The sequence below is a fragment of the Ahaetulla prasina genome, chromosome 3 (assembly GCF_028640845.1).
Source record: "Ahaetulla prasina isolate Xishuangbanna chromosome 3, ASM2864084v1, whole genome shotgun sequence".
In the NCBI taxonomy this organism is placed as follows: Eukaryota; Metazoa; Chordata; class Lepidosauria; order Squamata; family Colubridae; genus Ahaetulla; species Ahaetulla prasina.
Genome location: NC_080541.1, coordinates 67,152,188 through 67,179,376, shown reverse-complemented (window position 1 = coordinate 67,179,376; position 27,189 = coordinate 67,152,188). Strand labels below are relative to the sequence as shown.

The 27,189-nt window shown below is 35.8% G+C and overlaps 1 protein-coding gene across 2 annotated transcripts in view; it reads right to left on the bottom strand.

The window, feature by feature from the left end:
- Positions 1-339: 339 nt before the first annotated feature.
- The window catches only part of SOCS6 (suppressor of cytokine signaling 6), a 44,099-nt gene continuing 17,249 nt past the window's right edge, over positions 340-27,189 (bottom strand). For both annotated transcript variants that reach the window (XM_058178565.1, XM_058178564.1), the window contains exon 2: positions 340-9,574. In XM_058178565.1, the coding sequence (XP_058034548.1) occupies positions 7,837-9,438 (1,602 nt within the window). In that variant the 5' untranslated portion in view covers positions 9,439-9,574 and the 3' untranslated portion in view covers positions 340-7,836. The remainder of the gene's footprint in view (positions 9,575-27,189) is intronic.

The following is a 27,189-nucleotide window of genomic DNA, read 5'->3' as shown; positions in this document are numbered from 1 at the left end:
CTTAAACAAGGAACGAGCATGCATGATAGTAGTTTGTTCAGCCTTTTCCTTTTCAAAGAGGAGGAGCTTAAAATGGTTGATAAGTCAAAAGCTAGCTTTTCAAAAGGCATAATAAGACAACAAGGCAATTTTGGAATTTTAATTTGAGGTAATTCTCAATAAAATAGCAATAGCAAGAGCCCTTAGACTTACATACTGCTTCACAGTGCTCTGAAGTCCTCTCAAAGTGATTTACAGAATTGGCAGAGGTATTATTCACAGGTTCAAACAGGTTTGCCTGAACCAGTAGCGGAAATCGTGGAAAGTCATGCTATTTAGGCCTGTTTTTTAGGCCGGGCGCATGCACGTAAGGCGTGTGGGGCAACAAAGCACATGCACGGAAGGCTGGGTGCATGTGTGGCTGGGCACAAGCTCACATTTGCGAACCGGTAGGGGAAAATAAGTGAATACCACCTCTGAGAGTTGGCATATGGACCCAACAATCTGGGTCTTAATTTTACCGATCTCAGAAGTATAAGGCTGAGTAAAATAAAACCAAGAGTGAAGGGCTAACAAATTGAATTTGGCTTACACACTGCAGAATCTCCATACTTTTCTTCTCAGGTTTTGTGAAACGGCTCTATATTTGGTGTAATTTTAATGCCATCCAATTTCCCAATGCCATCCAATAATCTTTTAGGATACTAAGAATCTGCATAGAGGTTAGAACTCAAATAAATCCATTGTGAAGCAGAACAATTTTTTTCCTGCCAATTATGGGAGGGAGAGGAGGGGCCTACGCAATCTTTGACATTTCATTAAAATATCCACCAAAGACTTTTGTGAATGTTTTTTTTTTATTTACACACTGTATCTAGAAGCAGATACATAAATTCTTATACAATTTTTTTCAAAAAATGTGCAAGAAATTACTATAATCTTTTTTAACAAACCAAAACACATTTAAAATCAATGGACTTTGGATAATTCATTCTGTTGTGTGCTTAATACAAATAGTGCACACATTATTGAAACATACAGAAAAGTGTAAACTACAGCAATCTGGATTTTAAGTATTATTTTCATGGCACTCCACCACCACTATAAAAATTTCCCCCCCAATACACAATAATACAAAATGTGATAAGAATTCCCCCTCCCACCCCATTATTGGATAAAAAGTTTGGATTATTTTCCAAATACTTCAAACTTTACAGTTTTTTTTAAGGAACTATCCCAACTTTTGTCAACAAATGTTTAATTCATATTTTATAACATTTTACAATACTAGTGATTGCTGATGTAATAATCTTTTAGCTTATTAAAAATTTCAGTTATGTGGCTGGAGACCATTCCTTACTGGAATTCACAGTCAGTATATTGCTGGTATTTTGGTTTTATTTAACAATTCCAATATTTACATATCAAGAAATGCATTTCTCTGAAAAACAGCATGTTTTGTAAAATTCACCAATTAGGCTTCATAAGGAGATAAGCACCTTGATGAACAATAAAGATACCTGTGGCTTTTTTTAAAAAATCCCATTCTTGGGTTTACAAGATTTTATCTCCAGAACTAAATATTGACCACAGGATGGAGGTAAGTAAAGCTCCATTTTAATCCCCCTTTTTTCCCCAGAAGATCACTTGGGTAAAATTAGACTATGTGATCATTATTCAAAACTTATATTGAACAATATTTCTAAACATCATCTGAATCTCCAACTCTATCAAACTTCCCTTCTACTCAGTGATCTAAGATGTAAATTTAGGGATAGTAGTAAATTATCTGATAATAAATTAACTGATAATAGTAGCTGGAATTTGCATTCCCTTTCTCTTGAGCAATCCAATCTAAAAGTAATTGCTTTGCAAAAGGCAAATACTATTTTTGCAGTTACAGATGTTATGCAATATATTGAGATCTTCACTAATTTTAATTCCAATTCTATGATACGTAAGATTTTCCATTGGAAAAATGGAAATTCCACACATCAAAGACCTGGGTTTAGGTGAAACATCCTTTGAAGTTTATCATGATGCTCTTTACAAGCTGTGTTACAAGATCCTTGAAATATGAAAACCATTGTTTTGGCTCTGTTCAATGAATTCCTGTAAGACATTACGTCCACTGCTGATAATCAGAGAAGGCATGAGCTGCATGTAAAAGCAGCCTTATACTTGGTGTGTAAGATTTATGGATTAAATATGTATGTTTGCCTCATGAACAGACAATACGAAATATCCCTTTGTGTGGTTTGGGGGAAATACTGAACCAAGTAACATTTTAGACTACGGCACTCTATTTATAGACCAAATGTAAAGCATTGGCTAATATATATATGAAGAGAAACAGAAACTTGCTGCTTGTCCATGAACCAATGTGCCAGAATTTCTGCCTCACAGGTAAGTATATATAACACACACTCTCTCTCTCCGATAGACAGACAGACGGACGGACAGATAGATAAGATAGATCAGCTTTTCATCTCTATTGCCTTGCATATGCTATTTCTGAAACATTTTAATTCAAAATTTTCTAATTTATTCGATAATATCTAGATAAGACAGACAGATATATCTCAGCAACACTGAAAGTATCTGTTGCTTCTAACAATTTAATCTATTAAAAGATTTGGCTAATTTTTAAAGAAAGATTCTCTTATTTTTGAAATCAATCTGAATTCTTCTACCTAAGTGTGCATCAGTAGAGGGTTTCTACCAATCCTTCCCAGTTCGGGGTGGCAGGAGGCTCCGCCCACCCACCTGGATGTCATCATGGACAGTCTGCGCATGCGCAGTAAATTTTATGCATGCGCAGAAGCACCACATGTGAGCGAAGTACACGCACACACAGTTCCGAACCAGTAGCGAAGGTAAGTGAAACCCACTACTGGTACGCATGTAGGCTGAGTTGGCCATTTATTTCTCCCAAAATCTACAAAAATTGATCACTGTAGACTCATTTTTTTCACTGCCGCTCTCATTAGAAAATAACTTTTTTGTTAGTTGAATACAGAGAAATGCAACCATAAAAGCAATTTTTGTTATTGCCTTATTTTTATGATTAACTTTGTAACACAGTGATTTTTTTGTTATTTTTCTGTTAATCTACTGAAATCTTTTTTTTTAATTATGTTACTAATATTTTCCAATTGCATTTATTAATTTAAACTAGGCTAACATGCAGGTTATAATAAATTTTTAAAAATTAATTAAACAATCAATTTGGGTTTATATCAATAGTCAGAATGGACTTGTTTCTTCTGTCAACATTTCAATAGCATAAAAACGTTCATAGAATCTAAATTTCTCATTGTGTTACAAGAAATGTTAGGCAACTAAGGTTTCCCATTTTGAGGGTGCCCATTTTCATATATATAAACATTTCTTCTTAAAATGTACTAAATATAAACATGTAACAGCCTATGTGTTTTCCAACATGAGCTGCGCGTTTGCTCAAGCAATGTAATATTTGAGAGAAAAATACCATTTTGTTGCAGCACTTTTTGTAAACACGTTATTTCCATGTTTCAGTTGTTCTGAATTGTCACACAGAATAAAGCAGCACTTGCTAACAGAAATAGGCAGAAGAACAGAAAGCAAAGTATAATTATGCATGGCAAAGTATGTGTGCTTTCTACAATGATTAAATGAACAAGAGAAGGCAATTCATAAGAAATTTTTCATGAAATTTTCAATCAAGTCATTGCAGAATTTTCCATTCTTTTTTTAATCTAATGTGCAACGTACCACTTAGAGAGAAAAAGAGAGAGAAGGAGAGATACAGCGGAGGTCTTAACTGGCACAATGAAGATTAGGATGTTCAAAGCAATTATCAATAGCTGTTTGTCTTACTACCTTAAAGAGCTGCCACCCAGAAGACCTACGTGGATTATTTCTCAAGTGTTTCCCAACCTTCTACCTAACCAGTCGCTGCCACAGCCAACCAAAGCAGAAAACAAAGATAGCATTGCTTTTGCTAGGCTGTTCATCAGCCTAGAACAGGAGTGTTGAACTTGCGGCCAGATGCATCATACACTGGCCATGCCCACCCCCGGTTTAGCTAAGGGAAAAAGTTATGATACGTCACATGACGACATGATGTCGCGATTTTGACACCCTTGGCCTAGAAGAACAAAATAGATCTGTTCCTACTGATGTACAATTCTTGTTCGGCTAAATGCAGGTGGCTCACGGCTCATTCCTGCTGTTGGTTTTATTTGTTATTGTTCAGTGAATGAGGGACTAGTGCATGACACTGGGTGTAGCTACTCCAGTCCGGCTCTCTGGAAAATGAATGACAGACAGAAAGGTTACTAAAGAAGGACCTTCTCATTCACATGCCATTTTGTTAACGAATGGTGCAGGGGTGAAATGCTTCGAGGTCTGTTACCGGTACTCTGTGCACACGCATGCGCAGCACGCACCAAACATGTGCTTTACGTGCATGCACACCACAGACGCTACCACACAGCGCTGAAAAAGGAGGCTTAAGAAGGCTTTTCTAAGGTAAGTAGAACAGTGGGGAGTGGGGAACAGGACAGCTGTGGTGCACGATTTAGGTTCACTAGAAAGCAGGATTTCCTGCTTTCTAGTGAATATAAATTGCTTGGCACAGCTGATTGTCAAAAATACTGGTTCGCCCGAACTGGTAGCATTTCACCCCGGGATGGGGATGGTGTCTTTCCTAGTTCTATATAATGAGAAAAACTTGTCTGTTCTGTGAGGGATAGACTAGGCGTGCAATACAAGAACATATTTTAAATATGAACTGAAGATGTAAAAAGATGGTGACAACTATAGCAAGCAGGTTCAGTGTCTTACCATATATCCAGAAATATGACTGGGCTATTAAAAATCTAAATATGGAATTGTAATACCATCATAGTCCCTCATATCATTCTTTGTTAAACACTGGGACTTTAAAAACTTTTTGTCATAATATACATTAGTTACTCCAGAGAACTTTCTTCGTCTACCACTAACTAAACAGTCCTTTATTTGACATATCTTAGAGACGGGGATTTTACTCTCACATGTACTTTCCTACTGTAGAAAAAAAAAATTGTTTTCTTCATTAGGCAAAACATGGTACCATCATATATCATTGTGCCTTCTATATATAAAATTTGTAATCTTGCTTGGGAGTAAAAATTAAGAAACAAAAATGAAGATTTTGCATAAATATCAGAATGGCAAAGCCAAGATACACACATATATAGAAAAATTTTGCCCAGGAATTTAAGAACATCTCTCTTTATATAATTTATTTTTCAAAATCTATTATTCTGTAACTTGGTAAGAGAGCTGTTTCCCCCTCTATATCCCAGAGCAAAAGACATATTTCGTCTCTGATACTCTCTTAAACATTATGATCTAAAAATATTTTTTTAAAAAATAGAAATTTAGCATATTGACTCACACAACACAAGATGTCAGGCCACTGCAACACCTTCATATAGTAATTGTATAAATTCATTCAAACCCGCCCCCGCCCCCCACAAAACAGGTAGAAGAAGCAAGAGTGAAATACCCCAAAATAAAGATTTCTCAAATTTTCATCACCCTTTAAATATTTTAATAATCAGCAAAATATTCAGTATTCAAATGAGAAAAATGCAAACAAAAATGCAAAAAAATAAAATAAATGAAAGACACATTGCAGTGGCACAAACTAATTTCTGTAACTTTAAAACACACTCTCAAATTGCATGATTTTATTCAGAAATTTCAGAATACAGTTTCCTATTTGTTAAGATTTTGGTTCACAGAAACTCTTATAAACATAAGAATACTTTGCTTCCACAGTATAATGTTCATCATGGAACAACTTGCAGAAATAGTCTTTTGACCACAAATATTTTTAAACAGTTAGGCTGTAATTTCTTTATAAACCTATTGGCATTTTTTTCCTACAAAAACGTACACAAAACAACACCATCAGACTTAAAGCCTACTGGAGGCAATGGAGCCAATTAACATCAACTTTCCCCAATTTTTCATCAAAAGAGGTGAAGGTGGTTGTCAAGACTGAGTCAAGGCTGTAAAACAGCCTCATTTATAGGCCTTCCAATTCATTGGGAATTTCTCCTATGCAGACCCCACTAAAGTGAGAGAAAACAATATATGGAGGCTATGGAAATCCTGTTGTTCCTGGCAGATTATCCCTTACAAGTATCCAATTACAAAATTGTACGGATTTTCCTTTTTTTCAAATAAGAATTTGTAGAAATGAAAATGGTAATGCACTTGAATATTTCCTATGGTGACTATTTTGCTATTTAATGTCACTGTCTTTACTTTTAAAACGTGCATTTTTATTTAAAGAATGATATTTGGGGGTTAATTTAGGTTCTTTTCACTTGCCAATTAAACTAAACTATAATGATGGCAAATTAACACTGAACAATAAAGGAAAGCACATTTGAAACTGAGGCCATATTCTATCAAGGTTAAGTACTTCTTAATCTCATCATTTTCCATGGGAAAAGATTATACATGTGGTTTACCTCATCCAAGAAAATTAATGGAATTTAAATTCCTGTTAAGATGAGCTACTTAAGGTCCAATTGTTGTAGTAATTACAGGATACAGGTAGTCCTCGACTGACAACCACAACTGGAATCAGAATTTCTGTTGCTAAGTGAGGTTGTGGTTCCGCCCAATGTCATTATCTTTTTTGCAACCGTTATTAAGAGAATCACTGCAGTTAAGTGAACCGTGGGGTCATTAACTGAATCTGGCTTCCCCCCATGACTTTGCTTGTCAAAAGCTAGCTGGGTGGGCCCCAAATGGTGATCACATGACCCCAGGATTATCCAACAGTTGTGAATACATGCCAAGCAACCAAATTTTGATCACGTGACAATGGGGATGCTATGGTGGTCCTAACTTCAAGGACCAGTTGTAAGTCAGGATTTTCAGGGTCATAACTTCAAATGGCTGCTTAACAAATGGTTGTAAGTTGAAGACTACCTGTATTTTTAAATTCAGTGCCACATAATTTAAAAAAAATTCAGTTGAGACAAATCTCACAGTTCTGAAATTACCTGAATAGTTTTATTTAAATCAGATTTCTATAATCCCTTCAAAAATTTTTTAAATGTTTTAAGTATATTTAGCTTTTTGCTTCATTATTATTAATGACTTCCAGTATTCATTTTACAGATATTTTTCAAAGGCTATTTTCAAATTTAAAAATGCTTAAGAATGAACAAAAGAAACAAAGCAACATTTGCAATAATGGAACTGCTTAGGAGAAAGGAAGCTTTCAAAATGTATGATGCATAACTGTATTGGATCACATATTCCCTCCAACCCACAGTTATATGTTTTTAATTAGATATTAGGGAATCATTTTAAGCATGTATCCAAGTTTGGTACACCAGTATATTTTACCCCAAACTTTATTTTTAAATTAAGAACAAAAAAATAATAATAACCCCAGACTATTTGAAAATGACAAAATATATCCCATCAAGTTTCAATTTTTTACTTACGGTTGAAAACACATGAAATGTGCTTCAAATGCATAAAAATCACAGTGGATTAGCAGCAAAGGAGATGGGGAGTTTAAGGACAATATTTATCATTCACATTGTGATTATTTTGCACACTGAATGAAAGATAGTTATTTTACTCTTCTAAAAAACCCTTTGAGATCATTTTAAAAAAAAAGAAAAATCCCAAATATCCATTAAACTCAAAATGCATTACTCTTCTTTATGCACAAAAATGAAATTATGGCAGCAAAAAAACCCTAGTCATAATTAAGTTTGTAAACTGTGTATCAACCACTCTTTTTTGTTGTTGTTGTAATTCCCAAAGTGCAAGCTGCAAGTTTCCCATAAGCCTTCAGTAGTGCTTTTCTTGTAAATAATCCTTCATTTTGTTTGGCAAAGGCAGTTTCTGAATCAGATCTATTCTGGTATACTGACGTATAACAAAACGACACAGGTACTGCAAGGAACGCACTTGCATGAAACGAGATACTGGATTGGTTAGTCTCACTGGGTAAGTTGTAGACCCAGGTAATCGAGATCTCGAATAGCAAAATGCACCATTTTCAGAGTCCCTAATCGAGTGTTCAATTAGATCAACTATAGAAGTATGTCCTTCCACATCGGGTTGTTCATAAAAGCTAAACCTACCATTTGAATGCTCAATTCTAGTATGAAGTGTTTTACCATGAGAACGGAAACTCAGACTTAAAAGGTAACGGTCATCAGAGCTGTCTCGCACAAGAAATGAACCGTCGGGAACATTAGCTAATTTCCCCTCTGCTTCCCATCGTGTGATCGGGCCCCAGTACCATCCTTGTTTTGCCAATTTTTTAAGTTCCTCTGTGAGACTTGTTACAACCATCGGGCCACTATTTTGTACAGAATCGTAGACTCTTGCAACTCCTGGTGCAGAGTTAGGATCAAAATTCAAATGGCAGCGCATACTTTCAGCCACATGGACATCTGTGCCATTCAGGCTGTTAAAGTTCCTTTGGATTTGATTATTCTGTATTGGAGGTAGCAATGGCGAGAGTGGGGGAACATCATTAACTCTTGGACTTTGCAACATGATTCCTGTTGTACCAATCAATAAACCATTTACTGCTTGGTCCACAAAGATATCCGGAGCAACTACTATGTCTTGATTCACTGAAACCTCTTCTTCATGAAATGTACTACTACCCATTTGAGAAGAAACAGTTGAAACCTCCATGGGTGAGGAACTATCCAGACAGTAACTACGTGATCCTTCCAAAGGATACATTCCCTCATCTAAAGGCACAGTGTACTGAATGTAGTCCTGAGGCATAAGTCCAATAACTACAGGCACGTGTTCATCAATATGAAGATGCAAATCTCCATTCTGAGATTCTGTACTTTTGAATGCACTGTTTTGTTCATGGAACCTGCTGTCTGGCTGCAAGTCATGGAAATCTTTGCGTACGCCATTCAGCGCAGGGCTTGGGTTTGTAGAGTGGACCAAGGCCTTTACTTTCACTTCCATTTTTATACATGTTTCTTCTGAGTTTGTTGGCCGAAGTGGCCATGGTGTTGGACTATAATGGTGGTTTCGGAGGGATGTGGACCGAAGAGGTCTTTGAGCTCTTACATCTTTGAAAGTTATTGGAGCAGAAGAAGAAGAAAAGGTATCTTCATCAGCAGAGCTCACGGATGGCGTGCTGCCCTTTCCACCTTTTTGCTTCTGTTTTGCTGAAAGTCGTCTTTTTAATGTACCCATTAAGCTTTCGCTCTTTGATCTGTTTTTGCCACCTTTCTCATCTTCACCATTGATGTCACAGGTAGTCAAATCTTTACTATAACAGCTAGCAAACAAGGAGTCATCTTTTCCAAAATCATTTAATGATGGCTGTGCAACCACAACAAAGTCACTGTCATCTTTGCTTTTATTTAAGTTAAAAGATTTACGAATGGTCTTGAGACTAATTTTCTTCATTATGAAATGCAGCAATTCTGGTAGGGATTTTTTTTTATTCTTGAATGTACCAGAGATCTGTCCCTAAAACGTATGAAGCCGATGCTTCCACATTGATGCGCCTTATTCAGACTCATTAACTTTCAAGACCCATTTCCTGAAAGCAAACAAACAAACAAACAATAAATTTCATGCAGCACATAAACTGTAAAGAAATTTGAATAATTAAAATGTAAACTAGCAAAATCAGTAAAGTAGATTTAATATCAGCATTACTACTGATCAATAAGAGGCTAATTTATTGAGCACAGTTTATTTCATACATTATGTTAAGCTTTGTTCTGTTGGCTTATTCTTTGTATCTCATATTTTGGGTTAGGATACATTAATAGTTCAGACAGTTGTCATCAAACTATACATTCACATATTTCATAGCTATTCTTTTGCATAATTTTTCTTCTATTTCTATTAACTTTAATACTATTGTGCTAAAATAACATATCTCAGTTACTGCCTGTCCAATAAATTGAATTTTAAAATATGCTATTTCTTCTTATTATAATCTGAAAGAAGATAACTTCTTCATTCTGTTTCAGCCACTCATTAAATTTGGCAAGCATTTTCTGTAATCATCCCAAACTGAAGAAGTTTATGGTTAAAAGCATTAGCCTATAATTTGTTTGTATGTCCAAGCTGATAGATATGTGGACCTCACACAATGTAAGGCCTCTCTAAGAAAAAACGAGGCAAAGAATAAAATCCAATAACAAAAAGGAAATGCAACTTGGTCATTGACAATTTTGCTTCCAATAAGCAAATTATTTTACACAAGCTGTCTTTTTCACATCCAACAGCCATGTTCTCTGGAATAATGTAGAGAAATGTAGAGAAATGCAGTAATAAGAACTGTAGAAACTATATTAAAGGAACATTTTACATTAATACAAATCCAAACCAAATCATATATCCAAAATTCTAGGACATGCTGTTTAAGACCCTTTTTCTATATACAGGTAGTCCTCGACTTACAACAGTTCGCTTAGTAACCATTCAATGTTACAGCGGTACTGGAAAAGGTGACTTATGACCATTTTTCACACTTATGACCATTGCAGTACTGCCATGGTCATGTGATTTACATTCGGATGCTTGCTAATTGGTTCTTATTTATGACGGTTGCAGGTTCACGTAACAACTGTGGCAAGAAAAGTTGTAAAATGGGGCAAAACTCACTTAAGAAATTTCTCACTTAGCAACATAAATTGTGGTCGTAAATTGAGGACTATCTGTATATCCTTGCTAACCACAGTGTGCCCCTTCAATGTACTCCAAAACAAGATATTAAGAGGGAATTACATAATTATGAAATGTGTTACTGCTTGTAAAGAAATAGCAGTCATGGAGATAAAGATTCGATTACAGTATGTAGGAAGAAAATTAATACTTTTTCTTTGTGCCAGGCTCCTTTTGAAAACTTCTTTCTCAAAGCTGGTATTGTGTCAGGGAAAAAAAGTAGCTATTGATACAGCTTTCCTTCTGCATAAACAGCTTTAGGGAAAAAGCCTGACAAGTCAAGGCATGGCACGGTGTAAAAACTTACTTCCCTTTTTTTTATTATTATCGACCACTTTAGAGTTGTAATTTTGAAAATACAAGTCTTGTAAAACATAAATGAAACGTGTCTCATTATGATCCAGTGATAACCCTGAAAAAAAACAACCAAGAAGGTTCTGCAAAGGAAGAACATTCCTGAAAAGGAAGAACATTTGAAAAGAAAATAGGATATATGCAAGTGTGTAGCTCACATCAATCCTAAAGAAGAAGAAAAAAACCTACTCTGAACAATTGACTAAAATGGAGAGTGATTTTAAAAAGCTAAACGGGATCAGATCCAGTTAGTACTTAAACAAGATACTGTCATAAAAATCAAGATTAAGAAATTACAGAAGGTATAATTGCAGAGATCCGTGTTTTTTTTCCCCAACTACATGCAAGTACCAGTAGTCTTTGATTTATGGCTTTTCATTTAACAATGAAGTTACAGTGGCCTTAGAAAAAGTGTCTTATAAGCCATCCTCAAAGTTCCAACCATTGCACTATTTCCAACCAGTCACATAATCATAATTCAGGCCCTTGGCAATTAGCTCACATTTACAACAGTTGTCCCAAAGGTGCTTTTTCAGGAGGCAACTGGACAACTGGAGAAAGTCCAGTTGCCTCCTGAAAAAGCACCTTTGGGACAACCATGACCTGGATGACTGAGAATCTCTACAGATATTTACAATAGTTGCAGCATTTTGTGATTGAGAAAATCATGACATGATTTACTTAACAACTATTGTAATTCATTTAACGGCCATGGTAAAAAATGGGTCTTAAGATCAGGTCTGGTTACATGATGAGTTGCTTCACGACTGTTATAGCTTAGGGATCGAAATTCCAATTCCAATTATGGTTGTAAGTTGAGAACTACCTGTACCCACTAAATGGAAACTGACTGCTTGAGAATAGAAGTAGGTCAGTTGTGTCCTTGTTACTGTTAATAAAATAATGTCAGTAATGAAAACAAAATTTAAGACCCCAATCACTCTGTGTATTGAAGACTTAAGGTTACTTGCATCTTATGAACAAGTTGCTTGTAGACATAGATTTAGTGTAGACAATTATAATGAAGTGTGTGTGTGTGAGAGAGAGAGAGAGAGAGAGAGACAGAGAGAGACAGAGACAGAGACAGAGACAGAGACAGAGAGACAGACAGAGAGAGACAGAGAGAGAAAAAGAAAGAAATGAAAAAGAAATGTTCAGAGGTAAGACCATGGTCACCAGTGAAGCTCAACCTGACGAAAGCTTTTCCAATTTTCTAAATATAGCAGTAAAGAGGCAAGCTATGATCAGAGTTAGTAAATTCTCATTATAACTCATTTAACATTTCTGTTAACTATACTATTAAAGTAAAATCTTGAATTAACAGACCAAATAGGGATATCTGACATTCCATTAATGGCATTCCATTAAGCCATTAAATCATGGATATGCGAGGAATGCTAAACCATTTTAATGTTAAATCAAAATATCTTCTTTGGAATATTAGTTTTACTGCAATTGTGCCAATTTATTTAATGAATATAGAAAATACCAAACTGATTTCTAATTCAATTCACAGTGTGAATCACAATATGAAACACATACACTTATTTTACTTCTTTAATGGCTCTAAAATGACCCAAGAGCAAGTATTCACTATATCATTATCTGCAGAGCAACCTTGCATATGCCAGGAAGTTTGTATTATCTCTGAGAGACAATGCCATGTAAGTAATTTCAGATCTAATCGAAAGCCACTGATAGTAAAAACAAACAAACAAACAAACCTATAATAATTGGATTTGGCTTTCTCCTTGCAACTATCAGCTTACACATTTAGTATATAACTTTGTAAATAACATAATCCCAATGATTTTTCAAATATGCCTAAATGAAAACTGCATATTAAAATGAAATCACCTAGCTGTTAAATCAGACTAGCTACACTACAAAAAAAATATCAATACTTTCCTATTTAAAGTCAACGCAATGAGGGTGAAAAATATCACATACAAAACTTCAGGAAAGTTTCAGGAGAATCTTAATGGGTTAGGAAAAGTTCTCAACTTTCACATAATCAATAATAGATAACAAATCTGGGTTGCCCATCATACCGAACTGTGGTTTAGGGAAGGGAGACACTTGGAACCCTTTGGCTACTATTAGTCATCCCCATATTATGGCCTAGATGTTTTAAAACAATCCATCAAAAATCTTTAAAAATATTAAGAATTCTGCAAATCCCATTCTGAATTTATGCAAGCCTGCAGAAAATATATGGAATGCTAAAGTGGTCATGAATAGATCGTGGTTCTCGTGAAAGCTTAGCCACATTTAATTTTTCAATTTTAAAACATATTTTAAGCAACATCTATCCATACACAGTGTGCTAGTCTCATTTCTGACAAGCAACATTTTTCTTACCTCATGATGTAAGAAAAAGGATATATATAGCTAGAACTGTCTATATCAATCCAATTCATTATAGTTCTCCATATCTTCCTATCCTGGCAAACCATCTGTGCTTCCAATATACTTCAGGTAATTGTTAGCTGTGGGATGCAGGTAAAATGTGGCTAAGATCTCATAAGAACCACAATCTAATGCTGAGCACTCCATCATTCCATATATTTTCTTTATGTAAGAATTCATAATGGGATTTGCAGAATTTTGAATATTCTGGCTTACATGTTAGTTTCTCATTTAGGGGTCCTAGCTTTCACAGAATCACATGAGCATTCTAGTTGCTCTGTGTAGAACTAGGCTTCATTTGTGCTTGTGGCATTCTGAATATAATTTGCAGAATTAGCCACTTAATTCTGTTATAATTGTTATCATAACAATTTTATAACAATGTTATAATTATTAGCAGGAAATGCTACTATGTAATATAAATCGAGTTATGTCTTAAAACTTGGCCTATGTCTTCCTATTTACTTTAAAAAAATGTAAAAAAAATAATTTTATTTAGAACTTTGTGAACACTATTAGAGAAGGAATATTGCTCTAGCACTGTGTTATAACTCCTGCTTTAGGATGGTTTATTTCCATAAACATATCTTTAGAAAGGTTAGACTTAATTAAAATAACAAGCACAGACCTCGTAAAACAGATGCAGTAAGGGTCCTATACATAGCCAGTCAGCATCCTTGTAACAGCATCTGAGACTAACTGCAGTTTTTAAAAATTCTTCAAAATCAGCCATATAATTTTGGCACCACAATAATCCAGAAACAGTCAGATGTCACTTGAATCATGTGCCCAACAGAAACAATCTTCAAGCTCACTCTTCTCCTACAGCAGGGGTGTCAAACTCGATTTCATTGAGGGCTGCATTAGGGTTGTGTTTGACCTCGGGGGGGGGGAATGGGAGGGGTATGACCAGGATGGGTGGGGCCAGTCTGACATCACTCATGTTGGGGGTGCCTGTGGTGGCCCGAGTGCTCTGCCAAAGAAAACAGGCTCTCAAGCTCAGCTGCAACAGCCTCCTGCAATCCTCTGCCAGCGAAAATGGACTCTAGGAGAGTCACGGGCCACTCTGTTTTTGCTGGCAGAGGCACCTCGGGCAGGTCCTTCACTGTTTCCAAGGTGGCCCCATGGGCCACATCTAAGCATCTTGTGGACCAGATCTCCGTGGGCCTTGAGTTTGACACCCCTGTCCTACAGTCATAGGGAGTGTGGAAGCATCTATTCGGTGACACATTATACCATAGGTAAAAGAGACATTTGCCTAGGGCAATTCAAAATGAGGGATCCCAAAATCACTTGCCATTCTAGCATCTCTTTCTGGCCACATGTATACCTCTGGCAGGTGTCTTCTGGCTTTTCCCAAATCAAGAAAGGATTTTGAAAAGCAACCTCTGGGGCCTCAGGTTAACCCAGCTCCTGTTTAGGTGTGCCAACCTGTCATTCCATGTTCCAGTCATTAATTAAATCTGTAATAACCCAATGCATGCATGTGAATTTTATATGCAGCTTTGTGCATATAAAATGAGAGTCCAAATATAAAAATATACTGATGTATGGACCTATGAAATATTAAAAATCTGAACAGGTAAAATGATAGAATTTCTCATTTCTCCATGATTTATTACGATTTGATGTCTTTTTTAATCATGTAAGCACAAACATTTTTTAATACAAAAGGTTTATTAACAGTTTATTATCAACAATATGTGCAATTAATAAGTGCTTGATGATTTGCTGTAAATTGTTTAAATATTATAATACATTATTACTGGAAATTAACTTTGGGGCCCTACATTTTATTTTGCTTAAAATTCATGCAAACAATGTGGCACTGCATTCAATGCTTCTTTTAAAGCAAAGATTTCCACAGTGTCTAAATGTGCCTTCAAACTGTGGACTGTGATGTCTACTATTAAATGCCAAGATATTAAAAATATCATCAAAAAGTCAGATATATCATCAAACAGTCAGATTGTCACCTGTCAGCTCCACAAAGCTTTGTTAAAATAATTTAGTTCTCTATTATTTCAGCATTCTCTTTATTTGCTAAGATTTTTCAGAACTTTGAAAGCAAGTAAGAGCCTAGCACATTTGGCTGATTTTGAAAAAGCTAAGCAGGGTCATGGGATATGAGACCACCAGGAAATTCCAGGGCTACTAGGAAAAAAAACCATAGAAGTAAGAGAGCAAATTAAAGTCACACTGTTGACTAAACAAATAGCTATTTCCATATAGTTCCCAAGATTGTACAGGTAATCCTTGATTTATGACAGTTCGATTAATTATGGTTCAAAGTTACAAACTCCTTGGGGGGGGAAAAGACTTATGACCTCTATTTGCACATACAATCATCACACAAATGCCATGGTCACATGACTGCAATTTGGGCACTTGGCAACTGGCTTACATTTATGATTATTTACCGCATTTGCTCTAGTCAAAATGACTACACAATGTCTGTCAAAAATACCCAATAGTGAAGCTAGATTCACTTAACAACGCTTTACTTAGCAATCACCATAAATTTTTTGTAAAATTTGGTCCAACTCATCTTCTTACCACAACATAAGTTGTGGAACTTCAAGTCTAATTGTGGTTGTAAGCTGAGGATAAGCTATAGTTTGACTTACCGTATCGGGACAGCACACAGAAGAATAAGACTAGTTTACTATTTGGGTTGAAAGCTACCAGGAAATCCCAAAATTATAGACCAGACCAGAAGGTTAAAAACAATCCTGAAGACACGTCCATATTTTTGCCAGGATAAATAAGTGGAGGTGTAATTTGATTGATTGATTTGCATGCTGCCTTCATTATCAGACTAACTCTAGGCAGGAAACATTTATTTATTTTATTTATTTGTCAAATTTACGGGACCGCCTACTGCTACCGAATACCTCTCACCGACCCGTGCGCTCTCACAGAGAGGGTCTCCTCAGGGTGCCGTCAGCGAGGCAATGTCGTCTGGCGACGCCCAGGGGAAGGGCCTTCTCTGTGGGGGCTCCCACCCTCTGGAACGATCTACCCCCCGGACTTCGTCAGCTTTCGGACCTTCGGACCTTCCGCCGCGGACTTAAAACATACTTATTTAATTGTGCAGGACTGAGTTAGATTTTAAATTTATGGGTTTTAAATTGGGTTTTATTTTTATACTTTTTAATTAATGGGCTTTAGAATAAGTTTTTTAATTGTTTTTATATTGTATTTATATTGTATTTATCTGTTTTTAGTGCCTGTAAACCGCCCTGAGTCCCTCGGGAGATAGGGCGGTATATAAATATGATTAAATAAAATAAATAAATAAAAATTAAATAAATTTATATAGCTGCCCATCTTACAAACAAAATGACAAGTTGGTGTCAATTGTTTCTGATACTTTTGGTGTCAAAATTATGCTTGAACTTGGAACTTGCAAACTTGAAGGCTATATTCTAGAAAGAAGATAATAATAAATAAAAATAAAGTAGAAATCTTAATTTAATCTGAAATGAATTAAAAGTAAATTCATACAGTTAAAATGATTGCTCTTATTGTATTTAAAAATATTCCCATATCTGGGGAGTGTATTCAAGGCTCTGTGGGTCCTTTCATTATGTCTCTTTGTTCTATCGGTCTTTATCTGTTTTGAATACTGAATATGCAACTTAGGATATTCATCTATAAAATATTGTCAATTAACAGATATTGTTACATATTCCATGAAAGCACAATGCTTGTAAAATTAGCTTGCTGCTCATTCATCATCTGTTTGACTGCTGACAGTTAAATGACTTATATAAATGTCCAGAGTACGCTTGCTTTGTTTTATCATAAAATACCAATGCAATTATAACTTGTGTTTTTTTTTAAAAAAAAGGTCAACTAATTAAAAAGGAAGAAATTTAATGAGCCATTTGGATATTTCCATGTGGTTCCATATAAGAACCATCAGCAAATATAACTGGACATTGTTCACAAACAGCATTATCAGCATATTTCACTGCATAATTTAGAAACAACCCAGTTGGGATAATTGTAACCCACAGTTTGAGAAAGCCTAGTTCAAAAACAGGAATAAATAATAGGGTAAAATGCTTCTTCCCTCTTATCCTTCCGTTATGACTTGTATCTGACTAAGATTGTCAATTACATCAAACAGGAGAACTCTGAATTGGATAAATGACTGTCCTTTTCCACAATGGGAGATGGCAAAAAGAATCATTTATGACACCATGGGGAGCATACATTTCTTAAAACTGAAAACCAAAACTTGCAGTAGTATTTTTATCAAGATAACTTATGCTCCCCTCCCTCCCTTCTCACAACACATACACACATAGCCCTTTTTCTCATGGATAGAAGAGGTATTTCAGTTTTAATCTGTAAACTATCCCTGTACAGAAATACTTGATAGGGATGTGCAGTCTGCTGCTTTTCAGATGCTGATATGCCCATGCTGGTGGGGACTTGGTAATATATTTCAACAATTCTGGAGGGCCATATTTTTATGCTTCACCAGCCTTCCTCTAATCAAGCTTGTAAATCTTACAGGAGTAAAAAAGAAAGCCATTCAGAATGTAATTTGGTTAGCTATAGTATATACAATAAGGCTGGATTAAATGTACAGTAAAAATAACCACCACAATGGCCATTACTGAATAGAGGAAGACTAAACAATTGGTCATTTTAAGCATATTTTTGAAACTCTTGGGGAAAAAAAGGTCTTGGTTTTGTTCTAATGTTCCGTATTAAATCTATACTTTTTACAGAAAGCCAATGAGGATAATCAGGTATTAGAAATTGAGCCCTACGAAGAGAGTCTGAAAGAGCTGATATACTTAATACTGCAAAAAGACGACAGAGGAACCAGATAGCACCCTTCAAATATCTTATCAGGTGTCACCTCAAAAAAGGCCAAGACCTGTTCTTTATCATGTAATAATAGATTTAAATTATAGAAAATGAATTCAAATTGAATGTTAGGGGAAAATCCTCTCAAGAGTAAATACATTTCCACAGTGGAATTACACAGACTTCTAATCAGCGTCTCTTTACTACATGCCTTCAAGAAGAGGCTCGATAATCATCTCTTGGGGATGCTTGAACTTTGATATCTAGATTGATTCTTGCCACCAACAGATGATTAAATTTTAGCTTAAATGGCTATTTCTTTTTAAGGATTCTACTTCATCTTTTATAGAAACATAATAATTGAAAGTACCATGAACAGAAATGCATTTTCTGGCACTTGACTTGAAAGCTATTAACATGGATGCTTTCCCAAGCCAGAGGAGCTATCCTTCCCATACCCAATTCTCTTTACTCCTGCTGCAAATAAGGCAAATATGAGAGAGTAAATGAGACTCACAGACGGCTGATAGCTCTTTTTCTCTCTCTCTTTTTGTGTGGCGCTTTTTAAAACAGCCACATTAAATAAATTTTAGCTTGCTATATTACATAATACATCAGAATATCATCAGAATAAAAACTGTGAGTTGGGCAACCATATATATTTAATAGACAAACAAATAAAAAGAGCTGAATGAAGAAATCAAAGGATTATCTGATCCTGTATGTGCCCACACTGTGGGACTTCTCTTGGATTATTCAGATAATCGGGAGGAACCCTTGAATTGTCTGCAGTGATCCTAAAAAAAAAGTCCAGCACTTTGGTACTTAAAGGAGCAATTTAGAAGAGTGTTTCACAAAGCATCCTTCCAAATGATTCACATAGCCCTAATATTTAAGTTGAGGTTCTGGCAAAACTCAATCAACTCAAACTCAAAAATAATGATCATCAAACAACACAGAAACCTATTGTTAGATGCATACAGAAGGAACTGAAAGGTTAAAGTAAAAACCTCTGCCTTAAGCTGGAGTCCTGGTGAAATTCAGAGCAGCCATGATTAACAACTATTATGAAACTGATTAAAAGCATACAAATTCATTATTTTCCTTAATTTATCTGAACAAAAACAAATATTTCCATGGATTGTCCTAATGAAAATTCTAACAAAAATATCTCCAATCTTATCTCATTTTTTTCTTCTCCCCAAGTGACCTTGTGTCACAGCAGATGGATGATCTTGAAAAAGCGATGCGACACTTGACGTTACCCATGGCTTTGTATCCAAGTTAAAATAGATACTTGGCTAAAGTGTTTGATACTGATGAAATCCCAACTCAGTTACAAAGCTCAATGGTGTGATTTTAAATAGACTATTTTGTACAACTCTGCTCCACTACTTCACTGTAACAATATATTGGGGCACTGGCATAGAAATAAACATTTATGTTTCTTTGTATGCTGTCAAAAAAGAAAGGAAGGAAACAAAAAAGAAAGGAAATAAAAAGAATGGTAATAATCAGTGGTGGGATTCAAATTTTTTTACTACTGGTTCTGTGGGTGTGGCTTGGTGGGTGTGACTTGGTGGGCATGACAGGGGAAGAATACTGCAAAATCTCCATTCCCACCTCACTCCAGGGGAAGGATACTGTAAAATCGCCATTCCTTCCCCACTCCAGGGTGAGGTTACTGCAAAATCCCCATTTCCTCCTGATCAGCTGAGACTTGGGAGGCTGAGAATAGATGGGGGTGGGGCCAGTCAGAGGTGGTATTTACCGGTTCTCCAAACTACTCAAAATTTCTGGTTCTCCAGAACTGGTCAGAACCTGCTGAATGGTACCTCTGGTGGTATATTATATGGGAAGAACTGGTCAAATAAAAAGCAGCATATCCCACAGCTGGTAAGTAGGCAAGGCAAGAGATTCAGAAGGGACCCTCCCTAGTACCTCAACATGTACGCAGACAGCAAGAAAATACCCCTTCCAGACTTGCAAGATACTGTTAATGTAGTTTTACAATAAAATAGAATTAGGTTATCTGGTCATGTTTCCTATTACTGGTAAGGCTGACAGGAATAGAAATCTTTTTCTAAGTATTAACTAGTTCTTCAATTCAGCTGACAGAGATTTCTAAACAGCACAGTCTACTCATGTTTTCTGCCTATACAAATTGTACCCATATTGTAAACAATTTGCACATAACAACAAATGTTGGCTTATCGTGTTTGGATTTGTAGGCTGATGCATGCTACTCACTATTTGTCTGTCTTCCAGCAGGGAATAGTTATACAAAACAGGGTTTGTTTTGTACAACACATAAACCAAGATACTAAACTTATTATTCTTAAAAGAAGTCAAGGTGAAGCATGGTTTTAAATTCTAACATGTCAAGAGAGGGGTCTTGATCCTTGTGGCAGGCTAAACAAAGTATACTTATGAATTTCCAACTAGTTGTGCCAAAGAAGGAGTTAAGTGTGGATCGGTATACTTAATCCCAACAGACATATATGACTCATATAACTATAAACCTTTAAACTGTAGTTTCTCCAGAGGTTATCGCTTTAAAGTTCAATAAATTATGCAATAATGCAGAATTCTAAACCAAATTAGATAGCAAAGCAAATTCTATTTTTTGTATGTCTGCATGCAAATTTTAAAAGGCTCCTATACAAATCAATATATAATATCCTGCTTTGCCTCTTACCTCATCTAAATCAGATACAGCCACTATACTGTACTGCCAAAGGTCTGCCTATTGAATGCCTAGGTTATTCCATTTCAAATAGCTGTAGGATATTGCAACTGATGCAGTGGCTCACTGATGGAAGACACTATACTACTACAGATTTGAATCTATGAAAATTAGTGAGTAATATATGGACAACTCTTTGTTCCTCTTCCATTCACTTGTTTTTATTCTGGCTATGAAGGAAAGAAAGTTTACCTATCTTTAGCTCTACCAGACTAAGAGCTCAATGTCCCTATGGAAACACAAGCTATTCAGAAATGCAAGCAAGCTACTATCTTTTGATGATATTGACCATCATTTGTGTTGTAAATGTTGTACCTTGATGAACGTATCTTTTCTTTTATGTACACTGAGAGCATATGCACCAAGACAAATTCCTTGTGTGTCCAATCACACTTGGCCAATAAAAAAATCTATTCTATTCTATTCTATCTTTTAACAATTATTTTATAAGCAAGCTGCTTTAATTTCTAAGAACATAATCTTAAACACACTACTCAGAGAAGAAATAAACAATCTGGTTCCTTTAGAAGTGTATGAACTCCAGAATTTCTAACCGCTAATACTTCTGGGTTATGATTCAAAATCAGGATGGTTAGACTGCACTAGAGTTAACTGAACAAAAATTATATTTTTAAACACTGTGCAGCATATTTGCATAAATTACTGGTATTATTTAAAAATAATTATAACTTATGTATGTAAAGCCATCAGCATTTAGTCATTTGTTGATCAAATTTATATAGCCTCCCATCTCACAAGAAGTGACTCTGGGAAGTATACAATGATCAATAAAAAAGAATATTGCACGTATATAAAAAAGACGTTTAAGAATAGAGAAATCAGCATTAAAATGAAAATGATTAAAAATCTCTCTCAATCTCTCTCCCTCTCCCTCTCTATATCTATATCTATCTACCTCTATCTACTTACCTACCTACCTACCTAAATACATACATACATTACCATCTAAACAAATCTCTGATTCCCTGATAACAGGGGGCCTGATAGCATAATCATGTCTTGAGGGATTTCTGCAACAATAAAAGGGTGGCTACCCAAATGTCCAGGGGGAAAACGCTACAAAAGGTAAGTCACAGCAGAGAAAGCATGCCACCTGGGATCCACATAATACAGGTACCTAGCAGCATACCCTCTCTGCCAGATCTAATGGGCCAGGCTGATGTAACTGAAAGGAGGCGGTCCCTCAGATAATCCAGTCCTATGCCACAAAGGACTTTAAGGATTAAAACCCCCGAAGTGCCTTGAATTGGATCTGGAAGCAAACTGGAACCGATGTAGCTCATAGAGATGGAACAGACGTGTAATATGAGCAGTCCAAGGATCACACATAACTGCCCGTCTCATTGCATCATGCACATTCCAAATGCTGTTAAAGGGCAGTCCCAAAACAGTCCAATCTGGAGTTGACTAGGGCATGAGTGACTGTGACCAGAGCCTCCCAGTCCAGGAATAGGTGCAACTTCTGCACAACTCAAAGCTGTGCAAGGTCCCTCCTAACCACAACTGCCACTTGCTTCTTAAGCAGAAATTGTGAGTCTTAGGAAAAACTAGATTGCACACTTGGTCTGTCTGGGATAGTGTGACCCCCATCCAGCACCAAAGATGGCATGGTCCTAGAAAGTCCCCAAACCTGGAGCTACTCAGTGTTGCCAGGATTCAGCTAACACCTGTTGTTTTAGCCTCCAGACATCTCCTCCCCTGGAGGCTAAAACATTCACAGCATTGCTTATCCAAGGGCTGAGATATATAGTTGGATATCACCAACATACTGATAATATCTCATCCCATTGTAGTAGATGAGTTCACCCAGCGGCCTTGTGTAAATTTTAAAAGATATGTGCAAAAGAAGGCTTCATCACTATAAATACATTTTTTCCTATTTTTGGGGTGTGTGTGATGGAATGCATGGATAACTTTGAGGAAAAGGGAGTGGTGCTATTGCCTAGGAAACTTCAGACAAGAGAGGCAAAGTCATAATAGTTTAATAGTCAGAGAAAAAAAAAACTTAAGAAGGACCTGCCCTAATGGATCTAGCAGTTTAAAGTGGCAGGTGGAAAGTTTGCAATTTCAGATTTGCAAGATTCTGTTAATGTAGCCTTACAACAAATGTAGCTCATCCAGTCATGTTTACTGTCCAATTTACATGGAAAAGTTTCAAATGAACTGAGAATTAATGACAGAACAGAAAGCAATAGAGAAATATAAATTCAGTGTCCAGGTAGCCCTTGGTTTATGAGCAATTATTTAATGACCATTCAAGTTATGATGGCCTTGGAAAGGATGTTTCCTGAATTGTAAAGCACTTTTGACTATAGTTAAAAGTTCTGATAGCTTGCTCCCACATCACACAACCACTTCAGACATGTGGAAACCTGCTTGCACTTACGACTGGCCAAGAGCCCTGCAATCTCATGTTCACCATTTGCAATCTTCTTTGCTGGCTTGCCCGGAAAGCAAATGGGGAAGTTGGCAGGGAAGGTTACATGCTGCCAATATAAGGACCCTTCCAACTCTGTTATCTGCCAAGAGGACACCTTCTCATCTCTTGGGGCTGCTGAAAGAACTGCCTACCAAGTGGAACTTAGCCCTTCCACCAGGCTGCAGAAAGGGGCTGGGATCCCAAAATAGGATAAGCAATCACCATAATTCTTGTGATAGTTTGATAGGCCCTTTCTCTAAATTGCATGATGACCTTTCCAATGATTGCAAGAACCTGCCTGCAGCAAAGTACAAGGAGGCCTCACATTGGTTGGGCACACCTATAGCTGCAGAAAAAAAGGCAAAGATGAGTAGATCTAGTTATGGTGGGGCAGAGAGAGATCTCCTCATGGAGAATTTGGTTACAGTTGTGGCACTACCTGTATATTCTAGGACAAGGGTGTCAAACTCAAGGCCCGTGGGCCAAATCCGGCCCATAGAGGTGCTTAAATCCAGCCCACAAGGCCAGCCTGGAAATATCAAAGAACCAGCCCATGGTGCCTCTATCGGCCAAAATGGACCGCATGCGGCCCCCACATGGCCCATTTTCGGCCTCTCCAGCCTCCTGAATCACTCTGCCAGCCAAAAACAGGCCATGTGGAGGCTTCCACGTGGCCCGTTTTTGGCCGGCAGAGTGCTGCTGGAGGCCATGGAGGCCAAAAACAAGCTGCACAGGGGCCTCGGGGGACCTCTGTGTGGCCCATTTTTGGCCGTCAAGAGTGCCAAAAATAAGAGTGTGTAGTTCACATACAATTGACTTTTATATATTAAGCTATGAATATTAAAGTAATTAAGTAATCAAACAATATACATGCAGTACTCTTTTAAAGGTTTATGAATCCATTTTCTCCAAAGAAGAAAAAGATATTATTTAACATATGCTTCCTCCCTGCAACATCTTAGCACTGTCTTAATACACAGGAACAGGGCATTTGAATTAAAGGTAACACAGATTTTATCAAATCCTTTTGTTGGCCACAAGACGAAAAAAGTCAGGGAAATCTGTTCTTGCATCATTTATTATGTAGAAACACATCAGTAGGAGGATGTAATATTGCCAGACTGGTCTTCCTGTACTTATTTGACTCAAAATTATGCCTCCCACTGAATTAAGCTACTTGTAGCAACTTCATAGCTATAAAATGACCACCCTCTGACTTTTTAGTTTGAAATGTTTTCACAGCAACAATTCTTTTATTATTTGAATAAAATAACAAAGTATATACCTGCTGGAAGTTCAAAGGGATGCATTTTATGAATAATACAATTGCCTTAGTTCAACATAACAAATGATTATTTCTTTTAAGTAGCTCAACAGAAGTATACTATGTTAAAAGTCATGCATTTGTCACCAGATAGCATTTACATGACGCTAGCTGCCTTTCCCTTTAAGGTAATTTTATTGTTTGATGTTACTATGGATATAAAACATTACATGCATCAACTGATAATGGCTGATCTTGAAAAAGTCTTGAACTTGATTAGTTCTTTGATTGAAAACCACAAAGAAATCCAGGACAGTAGAACATAGTAGACTGGATGGTTAAACAGATCAATAGTGTATTATTATCTTATTGTTACCAAGAAAGTGAGATAGGTCTGTCCACGTAGTCACCGTGGATTGAGCCTGACTCCAGAAAGACTATATCTTAACTTACTTCAACTAAAATGCTTGTTGAATAATTAACCAATAATTTGTTTTATAACTATCAACTTATCTATTTTCCAGACAAATCATTTCCTTGAAGTGCCATTTCAGTAAGGTTTGATAAAAGTACATTGATTCTACATCCACATCAAAAATGAGTTCTACATTTCATTCTTTCATATCAGTAAATGAGAAATATTAAACACATTTGAGTACTTCAGTCTATTTCTGAAGAAATTCTACCTAGGCCCAATAAAGTCTTCTCTGAAGAAAGTACGTATAGAACAGTACAATTAGAAAAAAGATTTTCCAATAACATTCAGGAAGCCCATTGGCTGCATCTTGCGTTTTCTGCTATTTAAATAAAGGAGGGTAAAAATTATTAATCTATAATCCTGAATTTACTACATGAAACATTTCTAGCCTTTAGTTAGAAACACTTAATACTAAACTTAAATAGCATTCTACTATCAATAATATACTACCAAATAGCATTGAAGTTTAGCTTTTTCTGAAAGTATATTCCAGCCTTCTTTTATTTTTACAATTATGCTATGATTGTATTATTTAGTTGTTTTGTATCTTCAAATTAACAATTAAAAGAACTGAAAAAAACATGTCCAATTACTAAAATGTGATAGAGCATAGGAATTTAGGAAGAAAAAAACAAAATTTACATAAAAGTCCTTTAGGACTGTGGTATAGTATAAAAACATTTAATAAATAAATAAATAAATAAATAAATAAATAAATGCAGACGAAGAAAAAGCAATTCATATATCAATAAAAATCATGATAATAGTGAGAAGAACAGAACACTCATTTTTGCTAAATGCAGGAAATGTAAGAAAAGATGAGAGAAACTAATTCTGAAGGCAGGCAGCCTACAATTGCTATTCAGGAATGAAAGAGTATATATATGAAAAGAAATCCAAGTGCACTTTTACCATCTTTTTAGATAACTATTTACCAGGTAATAAAGAGACAACTGTTATATGATTTTTTAAAGAGAACTGAAACTACAACATTTTGTAACTGGAAAAAATCTGTTTCCTCTCTTTATGCTCATATATAGCTTTTGGGTATGCCACTTGTGATGACCTTGTACAACTTCACAGGAAATGAGGACTTTTTGCTAACCAAAATTATCCAAAGTTACTTTTAAGTTATTTTAAAGTTTATTTTTTAAATAAATCAATTTCTATGTCCCACTAACAGGAGAACCTCATCCAGTATTTAAGAACAAAGTAAGGATGAACTTAATCACCATCAAATGAACTTTACTTTTGCATAAATTCATTTCCATTTATTGTATCTTCATTTAATGTATTTTATCTTTAATTGTGGATTTTATTCAGTCTTTCTATCTTTGAACTGTATAATAAAAAGACAACTAGGCTACCCATGATGCAACAAGATACCCTACATATGTCATGGAAACAGAATTGGAAAAATTCTCCACTACAGCTTTCTGTGGCTTGGTGCCTTCAGACTTACTAAATTATAATGGCCATGCTAAATGGACTAGAATTACCGTTACCTAGGAATTCTTACGCAACTCAACTGGAAGATAGAAAGTTCAGGCAGGGTATTGTCTCAACATTGATTTCAGCTAACTTTATAGTACTAATAAGTGTGGTCTTTCACAGGTAAATAATTCAATGTGATTTTTTTACGGATCCAAAAAACAATATCTATTATATCTGCAAATGATATTTTTAAATTCAAAATAAGCACTACTGTAGTATGTTGAGGAAGAAAAAGATAAGATGAAGAAACTATGTTAAACATTAAAAACAAAACTCTGATCATGAAGTTATCTATAACTGTTCCTAGAATTGTATGGATTACAAATGGATGAGTTTGTTGAACATATTGACATTGATTTTCTTTTAAAAAATATTTAAACTTATTTAAATATTGAATGGTAGCAAAATATCTATTCCAGTACTGTTTTGAAAGCTAACTAAAATCTGCATTGTATCATTTGTATGCT